This window comes from Nothobranchius furzeri, chromosome 1 (genome assembly GCF_043380555.1).
Source record: "Nothobranchius furzeri strain GRZ-AD chromosome 1, NfurGRZ-RIMD1, whole genome shotgun sequence".
NCBI lineage: Eukaryota > Metazoa > Chordata > Actinopteri > Cyprinodontiformes > Nothobranchiidae > Nothobranchius > Nothobranchius furzeri.
The window spans coordinates 93,303,553-93,323,634 of NC_091741.1; the positions used below are offsets into that span (position 1 = coordinate 93,303,553).

At 39.7% G+C, this 20,082-nt stretch overlaps 1 protein-coding gene across 12 annotated transcripts in view; it reads right to left on the minus strand.

Moving 5' to 3' along the window:
• Positions 1 to 1,306: 1,306 nt before the first annotated feature.
• Positions 1,307 to 20,082, minus strand: part of LOC107395889 (protocadherin 2 alpha c) — a 171,913-nt gene continuing 153,137 nt past the window's right edge. For all 12 annotated transcript variants that reach the window (XM_070551817.1, XM_070551812.1, XM_070551814.1 and 9 more), the window contains exons 2-4: positions 17,594 to 17,658; positions 12,821 to 12,906; positions 1,307 to 4,411 (exon numbers count right to left, since the gene is read on the minus strand). In XM_070551817.1, coding sequence (XP_070407918.1) covers positions 4,098 to 4,411; positions 12,821 to 12,906; positions 17,594 to 17,658 — 465 coding nt within the window. In that variant the 3' untranslated portion in view covers positions 1,307 to 4,097. The remainder of the gene's footprint in view (positions 4,412 to 12,820; positions 12,907 to 17,593; positions 17,659 to 20,082) is intronic.

Genomic DNA, 20,082 nt, shown 5'->3' on the forward strand with positions numbered 1-20,082 from the left:
GCACACAGCGAGGTATCTGCTGAGCTAAAAGTCATTCGAGGTTGTTCAGCAGTTTGCTCTCATGTGCAGCAGGCTTCAGGTATCAGCCTCTGTCGGTTTAAAATACATTTTAGTTCACACAAAGAAAATAATTAATTTGGTGTTTATTAATTAAGCAAACACATTTTCTGAGTATGTGATATTATAAGCAGCTCACTGTTAGAATAATAATTTAATAATAGTGTTGATCTATATCTTACCATCTCCTTTTAAAGAACTTTCTGTCTTGCAGGTTAATGATTTTGCTGAGTCACTGCAGCTGGCAACCACTTAAGCCTTAAAACAAAATATATTGATTCCTGTGTTCATGTGTGAAGTGAAAGCATGCTATTGCATGTGATTATGCTGTATAGAAACGTGTCTTTTGATTGGGCAATGTCTAAATTGGATAACAGATTTTGAATGCTGTGCTCTTTCTTTCATGTATCATGTTCATAAATTACGGATGCTTAGTCTTGCAGATAAAAAACTGGAGGCTGCACCTTTAAGATGTGTTTGTATGTCTCAAACACACTCTGAAAATACCAGCGCACATTTCATGAATTCTCTAGAGAATGGGTAGCCGAAGGCACTTTGGAAATGTGGGTGTAAAGTGCTTTTGTTTAAGAGATTCTCTACAAGACTCCATCTTTTTGCTTTGTTATATCTGTTAAGTGTTTGTGGTGTTTCATCATGGATTCACCACCCAGACTAACCTGCAGAGTTTTTTTCTGAGTCGTCTGACGAGGACACACCCTTGAGCCCATAAGGAGCACCTTGCTGTCAACATGCCCATGTCGGGTACATATATCAGGTTGTTGCTATAGAAATAATTCCCTATATAGCTGTAACCACGGAAACAGTTTTCCTTGCTTCCTGTAGGAGCTTAACAAATTGTAGATTTATAGATTGTAGAAATCTTGAACCCCTCCTATCTCAGTCAGCCACCTTTGAATTATGTAGACAATACGTTTTCTCTGAATATGTTTTTAAAGTAACAGTGGCATTTTCTCAGTATTTCAGTCCAAATAAAGTGGCAATATGTTTTCATTCCACACATCAATGTGGGATTTAAAAATGAATAACATTTTGGGAAAGTGAAAATTTGCAAGACAAGGTAACAAATTGAATCTACTGCCTAGAAAGGTTTGTCTCATGCTGACTGTCATGCATCTAAATGATTGTTTTTTTCCCTACAAACTTGGGGGGGAGGTAATCAGTCTCTGTCCGTGTGATCCTTTCTGACTGCTAAGGATGAAGTATTAATTCCCAAACAATAAATTCAACATTTCTTTTACAAAAGAAATTTTATTGGTGATTTTTAAACCAAACACATTACCACTGTATCAATTTAGGTAAAACAAAAAAATTAAAAAAGTAAATGAAATAAATGAAATTCACTACATCACTGTTACAGTTGATGAAAGGGTGTACAAGAAAAGGTTTCACAACAAATCTCTGCTGATCCAATTTGGACAGCACATCGCCACCATAGTTCACCACCATACATTGGGAAAGATTGACAGCATGAATGCTCACCAAACATAAGCATACACTAACATATATTTTTTTTTGCTATTTTTCTTTTAACACACTTTTTTCTTTTCTTTTTTTTTCTTTTCATGAGAGTGAAAGGGAAGTGATAGCTCTTCATAAGAACATACATATTTCAGATACAATAATACAGTGTTAGATCATCATGTCAAAGCCAGACACAGAGTGATTTTTTTTCTTGCTTTGCTTGTTCTTAAATGCAGAACCCCTGTTGGTAAAAGAGAGAGAGAGAAAAAAAACTTGCATTGAAAGGTATCACACTATATCATTTACAAATACCTAGAGAAGGTTAGTGGATGCCAGTAAACATCTGTGGAGCGTGAAGATTGTTTTACATAGATGTTTGGCAGAAACAGCTGTACACACAAATAGTTCCTGTGTGAAAAATGAAGAAAAATGATATTAGAAAATAATTAAATCATAGTAATCTATCGAGCTATATTTATATATATATATTTCTCTATATAGTATGTGTTTCCTTAGAGCAGTACATGCAGCAGCCACCTAATGAAGTGACATCATACTGAGCCAAAAAAGAAAAATAACAAACTTTTTGGACATGGCATTAAGTTACAGGCAAAAGGAGGGAAACCAACCGAAGCAGGTGTTGAGCTGTGAATGTGTCCCTTTTCAGAACAGCCTGTGATAGAGTTTATAGGATAAAGCTTTGGGGTGTGAAATCTAGACCCCCCCATCAGTACTTTTGAGACAATCTACAGAAGGTCTACGCTACCTTTACAGCATACATAGATGCGAAAATGAGACTCTGTGTTACTAAACAATCAAATTTGTTAACCTTTCTTCTAATATACATGAAGAAGAAGGTTCCGCCGATGGTGCACCAGTCCTCGCTTTATCCCATCTCTTCACAGTCTCCTCCCACCTGCTTCCCTCTCAGCAGTGTCTACAAACAGGAAATTAACCACATACTGTAGTATTCACAAGTTAAAAGCACTGAACCGTTTTGCACTTCAGTAACATCTGAAAAAGATTCAGGGCCCAGACCCCTGACTGGTTCTCCCCAGGCCCCTGTCTACATTACTCCATGCTGTTCTCAGCACACCACAATGTTCAAAGCAGGCCGTCCCCAGAAGTGATCCTGAGAAGGGGGTCAGAGCAGGGGTTTGGGTCAATGTCTGAGGGTAAATTCATAGTGGGCAGGTAAGGCATGAAACTGGGATGAAGACAATAACTGACAGTGTAAAAATTAATCTCAAACAAAGAATAAACAACAATAATAAATCAAAAATATTCTATGAGAGTCAGTCAATGCAGGACGAGTAACTAGGGGAAAAACAGTAGCTGGGGTAAAATTTGGTTTGTGGCAGCTGGGAGCAAGTACAAGCAGGTGATTGTTTGTAAACTCAAGGTATTAGGTGAGGATTGGTTGCTACCAAACATTCAGAGTAGAAAGCATCAGGCTTTTCCTGCACCAGGAAGAGAAGAAAAAGTGATGTTTCTTTAGAGTCCACTAAAAGACTTCCAAGGCTCCAGCCAGCTCAGCTGGACTCTACCCTCTTTGATGCTCAGGAAAACATGAAGCATCTTCCTTTGTTCCTCCTTCTTTTCCCCAGTGATCTCCATAATCCTCAGCTGGGGTTCTGGCAAGAGATGAAGCTTGTTGTTGTTTCAATGCAGTGAGCAAATATAAAGTGATTGCAATCAATTCTGCTTCCATCCTGAGAGAGCTGACGTATATTTGCACGTAAGAGGTGATAGTGCAGGGCAACAAGCTTGCGGTGTCCAGTTTTAAGCACATTTCTTGTACGTCAGTTTATTCTCTCTCCTTTCTCCTCTCTTCCTCTTTTTAGGCCTCAAGTGCTTTCCTAGTCCATTTTGTCATGGATAATAAGTTGGTGTTTGAACGTGTGGATGTGTGTGTACATGTGGTTTCGTTCAGATTTCCGATAACACTGTTGGTAATTACCAGTGAATCTGCAGCAGTGTTATATTAGCCTTAGTTTCAGTGACTCTTGTCTGTGCTATTTACAAGTAGTGTGTCCAGCTCCAGACTGCATGCAACTGTGTCAGTCTTCTTCGTGTGTCTTCTTTTCCTTAAGCTGGCACAGTTTTTTGTTGTTTTATTCAAAACATTAGTCTCCTTGTTGGGAGGATGCTTTACACATTGGGGAGGGGGTAAGACAGAGGTGCCAACATACCCATTGGGCTAAAGGAGAAACAAATCAAGACAGGGGCAAAGAGTGGTTCTTTGTTTCGCAAAATTGTGACATGACTCGGCTCGACTAAGGGGGCATAGGCACATGGGGCATGGAGAGAAAAAACAATCCTTTTATTGTCTGTTTAATCTTTAGTTGAATAAAGGCAAGATATATAATTTACATCAGTAGATAACTGAAGGTAAAATAAATCTTGGTAAGGCCAGGACCAAGAGTAAACACTCTGCAATGTTTCAATGACGATAGGTAGTAAATAAGATTCTCTTTTTGCCCAGTGAACTTTGGTTGGTACCTCTGTTTTAGCAACGCCCTTTTATCCTTTGCAACTTGCTTTCTTTTTCTACAGCTTTACTCATCCCCATCATCCTTCCCCTTATCCTTTTTGTCTTTCTTCTCCTTCTCCTTCTTCTTCTTCTTCTTTTTCTTGGCCTCCTCTTTCTTTCCAAAGGTGATGAAATCGCTCTTGTCGTCCTCTCCTCCCTGGTTCTGTCTGATGGATATTATGGCGGGTGAGCCAGGAATGATGAAAGCTTCAGGAGGAACCTCGCCAGGCTTCAGGTGCTGCGGGGGTCCACCGGGCCCACCTGGGCCGTAACGAAAGTGCCAGCTGTTGCTGTCTACGCCGGCACCCATCGGGGGTGAAACCTCTCCTCCTTCACCATCTGACAAAAAGAGCACAGACAGAAAAAATCTATTGTTTCTTTCTAGTTATTCCCATGCATGTTCAAACAATGAATGTGCATTCAGATTTTGTTTCAGCATCTTTACACCTTTTATTATTTGATAAAATACATGTTTGGAAATCCCTTGGTTCTTGTTTGTGTAATTAGAAAGATATAGGTGAATAAGTAACATGTATCTCATGTCCTGACATTTTTTAAAGAATTTAATATCAGCTATATTTTATGTCTTAATTGCATTTTTTTAACTCACAGAGTATAATTTTAATATTAATTTTGTGGGTCATTGATGACTTTTGATGTTATGTCAGTGACAAATCTGAGATACCTCCATCACATATGCAATGTTCTGCTGCAGTCATCTGCCATAAAACACACACTTTTGCTGATATTCAAACAGTATAACCAAATATATATAGCTGGGAAAAATAAACAATCTGTCATTTTGCTTTCCTCTTCAGTGCAATGACCCACTTGCTATACTTTACTCTGATTGCTTACCAAAGGGAAGATTAACTAAACAATGCTCCATCCAACCAGAAGACATAAAACTGGCCTCTAGAAGGACCCAGGGCAAAGATGTCAAGTTTGTGGAAAGACTTTAACTTCTTTCTTTTCTTTTCTTTACTGCATGGCAGGACCAAAGTTACACAGCAATTGTGACGTCATTGGGAGGTAGAGTCTGTTTGTGTAGCACTACAGCATCTAGGTGGATATGCTAAAACTGGTTTGGATCCTGAACCTGGATTTTTCTCTTTTCATATTTATTTATGTTTAGGTAACCAATGTAAAGTGCAACTAGATCCATGGGGAGGAAATGCCAACTCTGCATTAAAAAAGGATGCACAGGTGGGATTTGAAATGGTAAAGTTTTTGCTGCCAGGAAACAGTAGTACAGACTGTACCACCATGCTGTGTGCTAAAGCTGGTCATTTTAGCTAAACCAATGATACGATGGAACTTGGGTGCTGCAGAAAGCACATTATTTGACAAAGAGATCAAGATATTTAGGACAGGACAAGCCTAAAGCCAGACAGTGCTTGTTTGACATTTAGACACTGAGACAGAAAAAGTTACACTTATTTAACAAACAAGACTTTTGTCAGAGAAAATGTCCTCATTTGACTCCCTCCAGTGATTTGAATCTGATTCAATTTTACATATAAACCAAAAGCTAAATAGACAGCATAAATATTCATAAATGAGAAGCCATAATACCACAATACAGGGCAGGGCTTTGCTCTAAAGTGTTCCTTCCTTTGGTTCTATAATACTACCTGTCTAACCAATTGTGAAAACTTGACGAGACAGTAGTGCCCATGGGAAACTTGCAGCAATAAACACAATTACACCCAAGAGAGTGATGAGTCATGCTGAAAGCAGACAGATGGAAACGAGTAAAGCAGGACAGAGTAATGCAAACAAAAAGTGACGATGTCTTATGTTGACTTTAAAATATACATGACATTTTTGGTCAGGTTGCATTCAGCTCTGATTCAACTGAAAATGAGATGGTGTAAACAAAGGGTTGCATGTTTTTCCAACCATGTCTTAAGTACACAATTTGAATGACTAGATTTACATATTTTTATTTTCTCATGTATTTCTAGATCAAATCAAAAACTCCTAATCCAATGCTGGAGTGAGGTTTGTGATTTTTGATTAGTGTATTGCTGTTATTTTACCTCTCTCTTCATTCTGCTCGACTTATTTTATTTTTTCTGTCTTCCACTCCCTTCTCAGCTTATCTCTGATTTGCTGTGACCTTTTCCTTAATTCAGCGTGAAAATGTTATCAGCCAACACCCAGCCCTGCAAGTTACTGACACCAGTCTTAATCATGCACATCAATGTTCACGGCAACTCTAATGTGACTGGGTATCAAACTGCTCGTCCGTCACTGATAACCTTCTTGCACATTACATTCATATAAATTGCACATAAGTTTCACTGTCATTGCTGTTTAAGCACATGGATGAAATTAACCCCAATGTCTCATGAACAGAACCCTAAAGAGAATCATGGCACTCACTATGCATCTTTACAGCTTAAGCTATGCTCTGTTGAGTTTAATTTGTGAAGTCATCATTCCCAGTGTGTTGATGTTTGTGCCCTCCCCTTGTGGTTTTCACAGTGACTCAAATCACAAGTGCTCCATTTAGCCGCATCTATTTAATTCACCCCCTTTTCCTGCCCTCCCATCAGCCAGTTGGGCTGAGGCACAGTGAACTGCAGTGCAGTGTTACATAACTTACGGAGGAGGTGGTAGAAAAGGAGACGAGAAGGGTGCCGATGCAGATAAAAATATGATGCCCATCGCAAAATTGGAAGGACAGGAAGGTGGAAATTAGAATAGTATAGAATAGAATAGAATACTTTATTTGTCAATTCTTCGAATGTGCTTGCCATACAAGGAATTGAAATTACGTTTCAGACTGTCCCATGCGTAGACATTTACATAAAGTGCAGATGCACAACAATAACAAAACAAAAAACATCCCTAACAATAAGATAATATTAAACAGGTAAATATCGCTAATAATATACAAAACATATAGCAGCAGGTGTGTGCAATTTCTATGCAGAGGTAGTTTTTTACAATCAGAAATGTTTACCCCATTATTGGTTCAACCACTATTTCCTTTTTGTGTGTGTGTGTGTGTGTGTGGTGTGTGGTGTGTGCGTGTGCGTGTGTGTGTGTGTGTGTGTGTGTGTGTGTGTGTGTGTGTGTGTGTGTGTGTGTGTGTGTGTGGGGTGTGGTGTAGGGTCCAGTCTGTCATCCTATACCCCTGTCACCCTGGTGATTCTGCTGGCTGGGATCTGTGAGGGAAGAGAGTTCAGCAGTCTCACAGCCTGGTGGACGAAACTGTTGGTGAGCCTGGTAGTGCGGGAGCGGAGACTTCTGTATCTCTTTCCAGAGGCCAGGAGGCTGAACAGACAGTGCACAGGGTGGGTGGCATCATTGACAATTGTGATGGCTTTGCGGGTGAGGCGAGTGGTGTAAATGTCTTGCAGGGAGGGGAGTGGTGCACCAACTATCCTCTCAGCCGTTCTCACAATGCGCTGTAGAGCTTTCCTGTTATAGTCAGTGCAGCTACCGCCCCACACAGTGATACAGCTGGAGAGGATGCTTTCAATAGTTCCTCTGTAGAATGTGATCAGGATGGGTGGTGGAGCACTTGCCCGCTTGAGTTTGCGCAGGAAGTAGAGGCACTGTTGTGCTTTCTTGGCCAGTGAAGCTGTGTTGGTGGTCCAGGAGAGGTCCTCCCTGATGTGCACCCCCAGGAACTTCGTGCTGCTCACTCTCTCCACCGCAGCGCCGTCGATGGTCAATGGGGGGTAGTTGTTGTGGCCTCTCTGGAAGTTGACAATGATCTCCTTGGTCTTACTAACATTTAGCTGGAGGTTGTTGTCTCTGCACCAAGTGGTCAGGAGCTCAACCTCTTTCCTGTAGTGGGTCTCATCGTCCTTGGTGATGAGTCCTACCAGCGTTGTGTCGTCCGCAAACTTCACAAGGTGGTTGGAGCTATAGGTTGGTGCGCAGTCATGTGTCAACAGGGTGAAGAGCAGAGGACTGAGCACACAGCCTTGTGGAGCCCCCATGCTCAGGGTGATGCTGTTTGAGACCTTGTTGCCCACACGCACCACTTGCCGCCTCTGGCTGAGGAAATCCAGCAGCCAGTTGCAAAGGGAGGTGCTGAGGCCTAGTCTGTCCAGTTTACAGATGAGTTGTTGTAGTATTATGGTGTTGAATGCTGAGCTAAAGTCTATGAACAGCATTCTCACATACGAGTCTTTCTTGTCCAGATGAGTTAGGGCTGGGTGGAGGGCAGAGCAGATTGCATCCTCTGTGGATCATTTCGCTCTGTATGCGAACTGGTATGGGTCCAGAGTGGGGGGTAGGGTGGATTTGATGTGTGACATGACTAGTCGTTCAAAGCACTTCATAATAATGGGTGTCAGTGCCACAGGGCGGTAGTCATTGAAACAAGCTGGTGATGGTTTCTTTGGTACAGGTATGATGGTGGCAGTCTTGAAACATGATGGGACAGTGGCTTGCCTCAGCGAGGTGTTAAAGATGTCTGTGAAGACATTCTTCAGCTCCTCTGCGCAGTCTTTCAGCACACTACCAGGGATGTTGTCCGAAACTGCTGCTTTCCGGGCGTTGATGGTGATGAGTGTCCTCTTCACGCTGGCAACAGACAGGCACAGAGGCTGGTCGTGTGGAGGTGGTGGTGTTTTCTGTGGGCGTGTGTTGTTCTGTGTCTCAAATCGTGCAAATAAGCTGGAATTAAACTTAGATGTAATGTTTTTTTTTTTTTTTTTTTTTTGCAGTGGGACCACACCTGGTCTAAAAGGGCATATCTTTATGTTTGAGGCATGCTTATTTGAAAACCAAAATGAGTTACTGTTGTTAACTCAGAAATATGATTCATATTCATATCTCTGTTTTACTGCTCCCTCTTCGAGGATAGCTGAATATTTCAGAGTGCCTGCATAAATTACCATAAATTCCCAACTCTGCTAACAGCAAAGAGAGTTCTTAGCAAAAAAAGTACTGATGAATGTTGTCAAAAGATTATTGAATATAAAACATGATTTTGTGCGAGATCTTGCGCAGATATTTTGGGGCAGATTGCCATTGAACATATGGTCATGCTGATCAAATACAAATCAGAAAGCGATCAGTGCTACGATAAATGTTAGGTGTCTGAACTTTGGATCATTAGAAGAAATCATTTTTGCCGTAATAAACTGTGAAATTCATTTTTTCTACCTTTTGTGGAGAGAGAGAGAGAGAGAGAGAGAGAGAGAGAGAGAGAGAGAGAGAGAGAGAGAGAGAGAGAGAGAGAGAGAGAGAGAGAGAGAGAGAGAGAGAGAGAGAGAGAGAGAGAGAGAGAGAGAGAGAGAGAGAGAGAGAGAGAGAGAGAGAGAGAGAGAGAGAGAGAGAGAGAGAGAGAGAGAGAGAGAGAGAGAGAGAGAGAGAGAGAGAGAGAGAGAGAGAGAGAGAGAGAGAGAGAGAGAGAGAGAGAGAGAGAGAGAGAGAGAGAGAGAGAGAGAGAGAGAGAGAGAGAGTGAGAGTGAGAGTGAGAGAGAGAGAGAGAGAGAGAGAGAGTGAGTGAGAGAGAGAGAGAGTGAGAGAGAGAGAGAGAGAGAGAGAGTGTGCTGGCATGATATTTAAAGATGATGGCAGCACCGAATAGAACAAAGCAACAGCATGCTAATAAAAGAACACGAAATAACACCAGAGAAAAGGAGACAGATGGGCTGGAAGGATTCAGGAACAGTGAAAGATCCCAGAATCATCGCTTTGCCTTATCTTTGTGCCTAAAATGTGTTTTATCCGTGTTTTAACTGAAATGTTGGTAACTGAAAACATAATTTCATCATAATTCAGAGTTATTTTATTGCCACCCTAGGAACATATGGGTTTAACAAAGTACATTTATGGGTTGACAATCCTAAAAATTGAATGCAGCTTCTTTATTTGTGCTTTTAGCCAAAGAAGGATCTAATGCAGCATGAATCTGGTCTCAACATCTTTCTGCCTTTTAGCTTTCAACATTGAGTCTATATTTACTTCAAAATCTGCCAACTGCTCTTGATAACTGCTAACACTAATCAGAGCTGGCTTCCTCTGTGTCCATATAAGTGCTGAATGCTTTAATGTGTGCGTGTAAGCTTTAGGTCAAAACAGTAAACCCGCATCCATATCTGCAACAGACCAACGCCCAAGTGAATTTAGGTCACACTCCTGTGTCTGTTATCATCTTTCTCTTTTAACAGCTTGTCCTCTGTTTCCCTCTCCTATCTTGTGCTCACTACCTGCTTGTTCAATTTAGATTTTATCTGCCAGTGTCACATCCTTCATCTAAAGATACAGTCTGTTTGATTTTATCTCCCCCCTATTTCCTCCCCTTGGGAACCTTTTGTCCAGCACCTCATGTTTGCTTCAGCTCTTGAATAAATGCCCCACTTCGTCCCTCTCATGCCAGTGTGATTAAGGGGTGATGGGTGGGGGGTGGTGTGGGTGGGGTGGGGGGCACAAATGGTTTCCAGGAGGCAAGCAAAGCCCTTCTGTGAGGCAGGCTGGTGGCTGTGCTTATGGTGATGGGAGAATAATGCTGGAAGCTTTTTCTCCCTTAGCAACAGCATCCCTGTGAATCCCTCCCTCTTTTTTGTTTGCTTTTTCCTTTTTTCCTTTTTTATTTTTATTTTGCAGGCTCTCTCAAATGTCACTTTGATTTAGTCACTGTCACCTCCTCGAAAAAGAATCTATTGCTATATCTGACAGTGATTGTTTTTTTTTTCTTTCGGGGGGGGGGGGGCTTTCAAGTCATCCATCACCCTCCATCTTCTCTTCCAGTCTGGAAGGATGGTTTGTTTTAATATAGCGCTGCCCTTTTTTCACCACACAATCTGTGATAAAGGGACAGACACACAGGGAGTGATGAACAGGCAGGGAGGGTGACTTCTACACCAAGCAGAAGCCTGATTTCACTAATGTGGTTCTGTTAATCTGGGCGTCTGCTGTGCACCATCTGCCACAGCCGGCGAAGCACACAAAACATCAGACAAAACACACACTTACAATGAGACTGTCCAGCAAATATGGCGACACAAGACATCACCAAACACACACTGACTGCTTATGAGCACATGCGGCTGCAGATCCAAAATGGAAAAGAAAAACACACACACACACACGGGTGTTTTTCAGCTTCCTGTGTTTCATTGAAGAGATGGAACCCTGTAGGTAAACTGCACCTAAGTTGAAACATTTCATTCACTGAAAACTCCCTTAATATGAGAGGATGACTGACAAATGAGAAGATGCGGCTTTAAATAGCACAGCCTGTGACGCAGAAGGAGCCGACAGGTCACATCCAATCAATATCTCCATTTCCCTCGTTCCTCAGATGGGATCAGCAGAATGAAATGATTCTCCCGTCCATCAGCAACTCAGATAGAATCAAAGGTTTTCAGATGTTTGACAAGCTTAGTCATGAACTGCTCAAATTGAACATGAAACTAATGTCGCCTCCAGCTTGTTCCTCAATTCCTAACCTGAACAGCAATGAAAAACAGAAGGAGCAATCAGCCCTGGGGTTAAGGTGATTTTAATGCGTGTGCACGGCATGTTGTCTTTAACAACAACAGCCAGATGAGACCATCTTTAATCCTTGCAAGCTGATCTTATTGCTACTGACCTACCCTGAGGACGTCACCACTGTCTGTCTCGTTCCCTCCATCTTTCATTCTGTCTGTTTTTCTTTCCTTTCTATCACTTGTGTTTTGAAGTGCCTGTAAGCTGTAAGTCCTCAGCAAAGGCAAGAAATCGATGACAGAGCGGAGGAGGCTGCACGTACATGAGTTCAGATAGAAAGACACATTCGTTAGCGTGGGTAGTTTGTTTTCATGCCTAGCCCACTGCCTCCTGTCTATAAAATGGATACCAGATTGGTCCGGCTCAATGTTCATTGCAATTACTTAATGTTGCCTCTATAGATTAGTTTTATGTGTCTCATGTTTACTGCTTTGTATTTCACTCCTAATCCTCCTTTTTCTTCTTTATTATCAAATGTTCACTTTGGATGTTCCATACCTCCTTTGTCACCACAAATTGTATTTATGTGACCAAATATAGTGAAAATGGATTTGTAAACATCTTTATGACTGGGCAATAAATCAAAGCAAAGTCCATATAACAAGTCCATATGAAGTCTTGAGTCTTAATGTGCTGCCAGCAAACCTTACGTTTATACGTCTCTTAAACTCTCAGAGAAATAAAGCCCACATCAATAAAGAATGAGTTTAATTTGCAGTTAGAAAACAGGTTTATGGGAAGATGCATGTCAGCTGTGAAGAGACAGCTCATGTCAGTGCAGAAACGACTGATTCAGAATTGTTTTGACTAACAATAACACTTGCTCTAACAGAACAAATGTATTTAACAATATGAGAACCAAACTATTCATTTCATTTTTGTGCATGCCCGTGTATTGTTGTTCTTACATTGCATCTATAATAAAAGTTTCATTTGCTCTCCCTAAATTATTTACCATTGCTGTCATATTTTCAGAAACCCATTTTTTTTACTTCTAAATTCAACTAAATGTGACTCAAAGTTTAATTAGTGATAACAGCAAAATAATACTAATAAAGAACTAAGCTAAATATCTTTAGTGAAATATCCCACTTTGCTTATCTTTACCTGATCATTTTTATTGAAAAGCTGGAAGATAACGTTGGAAAGAAATGGAAGTTTTTTATTTCTTGTCTTGTCACACTACTTAAACAGAAACAATGGTGAGTGCAATTTGAGTCTTAAGACTAGGGTACCCATTATCTGACACGTGGTTTAGGTGAGAGCATCTTGACAGATTCTTACCAGCAGCACTCGATGCAGTGGGCCAGTTCTGCACCAGGACGCCTTGAGCTCCCTGCATGACCGACGACTCTTCCATGTGCACTGAACTGAAATGTAAAAGATGCACATCAAAATGTTAAAAAACGGAGAAGGTTTCTTAATTCTACAGCATCCAAAGATAGGTGGTGAGCTGACATTCTGAAGTTACTAAATCTGTATTTGTGGATTTTTTATGAATTTGAGAATCAATAAAACAATGTTGTGGAACTGTATTTTTACCTCTGTAAACTGAATTGATACATGAAAAAAAAAATCCTGATCCCATAAAGATTAGAATGAATTGATGCTACATTTGTATTACGTTCCCCAGATTATGGACTACAGAAGGTCCTTCTTGCATTTTCACACTTGGTCTGGTGAATTTCAGCACCTTTTCTTTTACTTGAAAAAAAATCACACTCTCTGTTGTGCTACAAAACTACAACAGATATTCTGTTACAATCCAAAGAGACTCGACTTCATGTTTATCAATACATTTGCAGTGATCTCTATTAGGAATGAAGGTCTTGTAAGATGTTCTCGGGGGAACATATATACCATTTTTTGGAATTAAAAGTTGCCCATGTCAAAGCTGAGCTTCAGACAGCAGGCTTTGGACTCGTATTTAATGATATTTGGACTTCTCACCCCAGATTTGTTAACAGCAACATGACTCTATCACTGACTTGCAGCGTGGATGTTTTATCTTCACAATTAATTCAAGCCAAGAGGAGCTTCTGCTGTGTGGTGGAGTTGCTAACAACGGCTAGCTTCTACTAGCCGAGACATCTGCTGCTAATTCCTGGATGGTAAAACAACAACAGCATTTCCTGTCGCAAGTCAAGATAGGTCAGTCCATGAATGTTAAGTGACAGTGTGACGTAGATCTGGCATGCCTATCACATCCAGATGTTTCTCTGTCTTTTTTCTATCAGAAGCTAATGCAGGAGACAAGTGTAGGAGATGGTTTTCATGTTCAGCCTGCATGAAAATCTCAGAGTGACTGTTTATAATCAGAAATAATCCTTTAAAAATGGGTTTTCAATTAACCACCCCTTTAAAATAATTTAATGATTTAGTATTCCACAAAATGATTTCATGGCATGTAAAGGAGCATATTCCCTTAAAAGGTTGGTTTATTGCAACAGTGCAATCATAAAAGTTCATGTTGTTTTGCATGAAATATAAAGGGGTTTCTTTTTAAATATATATTATCAAAACAATTGTTTTTTGTGTTATCAAATAATTTTATCTAAAAGCTTAAAATAAGACACCAAAAATTAAATAAAATGAGCTTCATTTCTAAAGCTTATCCAGATCTAATAATTACTGAATCATATTTTATTGATGACAATCAAATCATTCTTATTTTCAATTTAATCGGTTTTCTCATCAATTTTCAACATTTTAATGTTTTAGTAGGTCCACAAGTACGTTTTAGTTTTTGTTTAGAGATTAAATAGAGATGGAAACGTTGCTGTTGTAACATAATAGTGTAGAGGGTTGAGTGGTTTTAAAAAAGAGTTGGAGAAGGGCCTACCATTTGACAGCGGGTCTTTAATGAGTCAAATCTGCTCATAACATACAAACAGCCTTTTGGACCAAATACCAAAGACAAGAACACAGCACTTTATTTCATATACTTCTGCTCAAGCACGAGCTGCGCGTGCATGCGCCACAGTGATGACTCCCCTAACTTGATGATGTTCCAATGGTATTACAAGTCTTTGACATTTGGTTGGACTTTTCCAGTTCATAACAGATCTTTCCAAAGTTAGCTTTAACTTGGCAGTTGGACTTTAAGAATTAATAGCCCTGTCTAAATACTGTTATTAGAAGCCTGGACCACTGGCCATAAACTTATCTGATAACCACTTCTGCACGCAATGCATTCTAGCTCTGCCTAGAAACAGTCTTCACAACAAAACTCTTGAGGAGCTGATGGGAACACATGAAGTTTCCAATCAACAATCAAGCTCTTAACCCAAAGATTCACAATTCAGCTCTGTACTGTTTGTACAGATGACCTCTTGTCCTTTACGGCCACTACAACAGCTGTGTGCAATCCTAAATATATTTCATACAAGACCTGATTATGTCACAGCATAAACAGATCAACCTTCAAAGATGTTTAAAAAGAAGATAAATCAGTGAGTCAGGAAGCAGAACTAGTATGAATTATTGGTTCACTCAGGTTCATTCTTTCTGATTAGTATAATTAAAAGGGAGTCTGTGACAACAATGATTGTTGCTATAAACAGTGTGGACATTAGCTGGTACATGTGGATACGTTGATATGTATTTGTATGTAGATATCTAAACTACCCCAGACAGTATATACCTGCAGAGACTATATATTTTTACACCATGTGCACTAGCAGTGTAGATACCAGCAGCAACTAGCATGTCTGTTTAAACATGAGTATCTTAGTTTTTCTCATATTCATAACCATAAAATAAAACAGTCTTGTCAAAAACACTGAAATTCCACTTGTGTTTTAAGGTTAAAATTGTGGTTTATATTTTCAAAAATAAAAGATGGTTGTGTGTGACAAAATAAACACAGGATACACATCAGACCTGTGACTATTTATACTTTTGTGACATTTCACTATATTGACCCTTGACTCAGTTTTCAGGGTCTTGTGGGTGATGCAGTAACGGGGGGGGGGGGGGGGGGTCATGTAGGAGTCACCATGTCCCTGATAATTCATCTGTCCACCCAACAGCCTACCCTTCATACATCCCTGACCGCCGTCCAGCTCACTCTACCCTCCTGTCAGTCCTCCATCTGTCTATGGTAACACTGAGATAGACAATGAATATCGCTGATTCAAATCAGATTTTTGGTCTCATTCAATTATCAGTTAAACAAGGAAAAGCAAAAATCATTACAATTACTTATTTTCCTATTTGTATTTGTTAGATATTTGAACAGAATCAGGTCTGTGTAACAAAATGAAATGACTGTTTTACACCAAAAGTCATTTTCCCCCTCTCCTCTGACACAGAACCAGTCTACATGAGATATGGCCTCAAGGTCCCATGCATTTGCTATAAACTGCTTTCTTTCCAGCTCAAGAGAAGAATAAAGAATGAACTCTTTCCTTTTAATAAATCAAAGAACTCTATTTTAATAAAGCTAATCAAACAAAGTGTTAGTCAATAATAAGATGTGACCAATCTGTGAAATCAAAATATTAATTTATTATAATCCTATAGTATATAATAAGTAAGATGACTTTAAATTTTTCCACTAGGACTGATCTCAGGTAGCGTCAAGAGACGACACATTGCTTTACTGATCCAATCAGAATCTGCCAGATCTGACGGAGGCGTGGTTTTGGTGGTGCTTGGTAAATCTGTCATCTTTTCATTCGACCATAAACCAAAACATCCGAAGTATAAAACTATGCCCACGTCATCTTTAACACCAGTTCAAAGCATTCTAGAAATTGTTGGAGTGGCAAATCCGTAACTTTCCTCTTCAGCCAAAAGAACCAACGACAAGCTGGATAAAATCTGTTGCTGTTCCAACTGCTGCAACGGTTCCTTTCAGAATAAAAGCTGAACCATCACGACCCAGGTTCGGGTCTCGCTAGATGCCCACAAACTGTTGTGACCCGGCAGTATCTCAAGACTGGTGGTCGGCTGCCGCGACTGTTCCTACAGACTTCGGCTCTAAAAGGTCAAGCTGGACCTCTTCACCTCCTGATCTAGACGGGGACTTCTGCTGGACCTCTTCACCTCCTGATCTAGACGGGGACTTCTGCTGGACCTCTTCACCTCCTGATCTAGACGGGGACTTCTGCTAAGGGTATGTAGGCCGACAAGAATGGCGTCGAATGTGTTTATGAATCTCCTAACCAAAGCTTAGCGCGAAGACATCACCTTCACTTCCCATCAGAACTAATCATTTCTTTGGATTTGCTGGTTCTGAGCAACATTCCACACTACGCCATTCTCCGTCTCATTCACCTTAGTTACACCATACATTTAGTGTTAAAGTTAGTCTAGTTTTAATTTGTTTAGTTATAAATCTTTAAAATTTTAAACTTGACTCTCTCTTTCTTCTGTTGTTTCTGAATTAATATGAGGTTGTTATCTAATCCCTGCAATAAAAAGTTCCAATCTTCTGGTTAAACAGTACCCACAGATCCATAAGGTTGATTTCATATTTCCTATGGAATCCTATGTCTTATGGCTTATTAAATAACAAGTAATTTAAATCATTACATCTGAAAAAGAATCAAATTACTGTAGCTGAGATGGTTGTGAAGGACACATTTTTGAAGACTTTAAGATCATTTAGCTTGTGAAAAAAATAAATGAAGCAGAACTTATTTGTTGTAAAGTTTAGGGTTATTAATCTAGAACAGCACTTTTAAGATGTTGGTAGTTTGCAAAGAGGATTGGAGTTGTTTATTAGACTGTGTTCCAAGGTGTTTATTTTTATTTCATTTTTGTTCAAAGTCTCATTATGTTTAAAAAAATAAGTACTTCGAGCATCACAATGCCATTCCAAGTATTGTTTAGTTATTATTAGGATTATGTATTAATTTGCAAGGTTATGATGGATGGAATCAACTTCAGGGTGAAAAAAAAACAATATATAAAAATGAATTTAAAGTGATGAGCTGGTCTGTGCATTAAAACATTTTTGGAATTTATCAGATTATATAAATAGGAATTTTTATGTTTTCAAGTGAAGTGACTAATGGAGTAGTTTAAGCAAAGAAAAAAAAAGTTGCTTACCTCTGCATTACACCTCCTGCTCTCAGGGAGGCTGAGTATCTCCAGTCCGAGCTAGGCACCTTTGGCTGCAAGAGAAGATGAGAGGAATTGAGTCTTAAGTACAGGTGAAAGCCAATGCCGCCTCATTAATAAATCATGGTGAGAACTGCTTGTGGATTGGCTCCACACATACACACACATGGAATCAAGAAGTGACAGCTTTCTCCTGCCTTTCAAGAGAAGTGAGTAATGAGCAGATTAATGTAATCTTGTTGATGCATGCATCTCCCCTCTTGCTGATCTATACCGCTCACCTCACCCCTACTACCCCCTCCCTCTCCTTATGTTTTTGACTTTGAAAAGTAAAAGGACATTTAAAGATTTTACGTCAACTGATCCTGCTGTAGCACAATTGACCTGAAGCAATTCACCCAGAGTACATCTTCCTATTGCTGCATAGCCCATTAACACAGCAAGGCTCAGGAGTTCTCCTGTTGATAGGTGCATTGTTAACAGACCCAACTAAATTTTACAGACACAGGCTAAATGTCCTCCATCTTTTCTCAATTATCTGGTCTGGCATAAAAACAACCCAAAAAGGAGAAATAAGTTACAAAATGTTTTCAACATAGCCTAATCTGATTTATTTTTAACACAGACTTTCAATATTTCAAAACAATTCCTGTTAATGCCTCTTATTCCTTCCCTTCCTTGTCTTTTTCACTAGCTTCTTTCATTTGCTGTCCACCTTCCCATGCTTCATCGTGTTCACTCTGATCATAACCTTGAGTTTCATCACTGCCTGACACAATATGGCAGGTTTCACCATGGTAACTATGCAGAACTCTGTCTATATTTTACTCTACACCCACCAGCCTGTCATTTTGGTTCTGTGAAGGTCATAGGTGGAACGCAAGTATCAACTTATCTTCCTCAGCACTGACACTCTACCAGTCCTACAACCAAGGAACACAGAAGGACACTTAGTGACCAAATCCTCTACCTGGATGCATGGAATGTAGCATACTGACATTAAATGAACCATTCACATTGTTCTTTTGATGCAATAGTAAATAAAAAAAGCTATTTAAACCAGAAGGATTTTGTTTAGGTAAATAAATAAACAATCCTATGCGGTTCCATGGAAGATCACCCCAAAAAGGAAGAACAAAATGCTGGTAATCTAACCAAATAAGCAGGATGAGAATGCATTTTCTCTCATCTCAAGCTTTACTGAGCTGAACCAACCTGAATGAGGACACAATATTCTCATAGGTTGGCCAAGCAGTTCATTTGCAATCTAATTTCCATTCAAATTTGACAGATGTTCACATGCTGCTGAAGCTGCATTGACCTCTCTGCAAATGCAGTGCACATTCATCACACTTGAAACTCAATATTTAGTCCTAATGAGAGAAGCTTATTCCTCCTGGAGTGATCCAAAGAAAAAAGAAAAGAAAATATATACGGTTCACAAAGAATCATAGCATAGCAGCATCAGGGTGAAACTCCATTAGATGAAGACAATCGACCATTCAAAAGCACAAAGAGTGTGGATCAATAGTTTACTGGACAAATAAGAGAATTAGTGTGGAAGTATTTACTCTGTGGGAAACATGTTGCTTATTTAAATTCCTGCACAAGGCAAAAAGCCATAATGTACTAAAAAAGTGATTATCCACAAATGAAACTAAACAGCTATGTTTTTGTCAATAGTTGCATGGCTTTTTCCAAAAGAAGACTGGGTTATTTGGCCATATGGTGTTTGTGGGGATCTGCATAGAATACAAGCATCTGTAATATAAACTTGTCTGCAGCTTAGTATGCACCCAAGGGGAATCGAATTGACCGAACTGGAATGTTACCATTTAAAACAACAAATGCATATGAAAAATACAAAGGAAAGAAAAAGAAAAACATTATAAATGTTTTGCTAGGCCCCTTTCCGATCCTTTTCTTCATTTCTGGCCTCTTCCTGAGTGAAATCCCCTTGCATGGAGACAGAGCTCACACCTCCACCAACAACACTGTGTCCAATCACCTTCTATCCCCCGCCTCACCAGCTTTTAGGCAGCCAATCCACACACACAGAGCTGGAAAACACATTGCTGCTATTTAATTACACAGCAAGCTCAAACATGACTTGCATGTAATAAGGATCGAGCCAAGTTATAGCATCACAACAACCTTAATCGTTTCCGTATTGCTTTTATAGTCACTTTTATTCTCTACTCTTTCCTACCCTGCTCAGACAGACTCTTCAGCTAAATAAAAATAATGTATTGATATAGTAAAAATGCATCATTAGCAATTACCAGCAATGTTAACCATTCAAAACATTTTTAAACACCCTGTCACTGTGGGTGCTGAAATACCAGGTCATTTCTAACTTGAGCTAAACGTCAAAACCCAGTTGCTATTTATATTTTCTTCACCAAATTCTAAGTTTATTAAAAACTGTTTACTATGAGAAAAGCACATAAATGCAAGACTATGGTTTAGATGCTGTG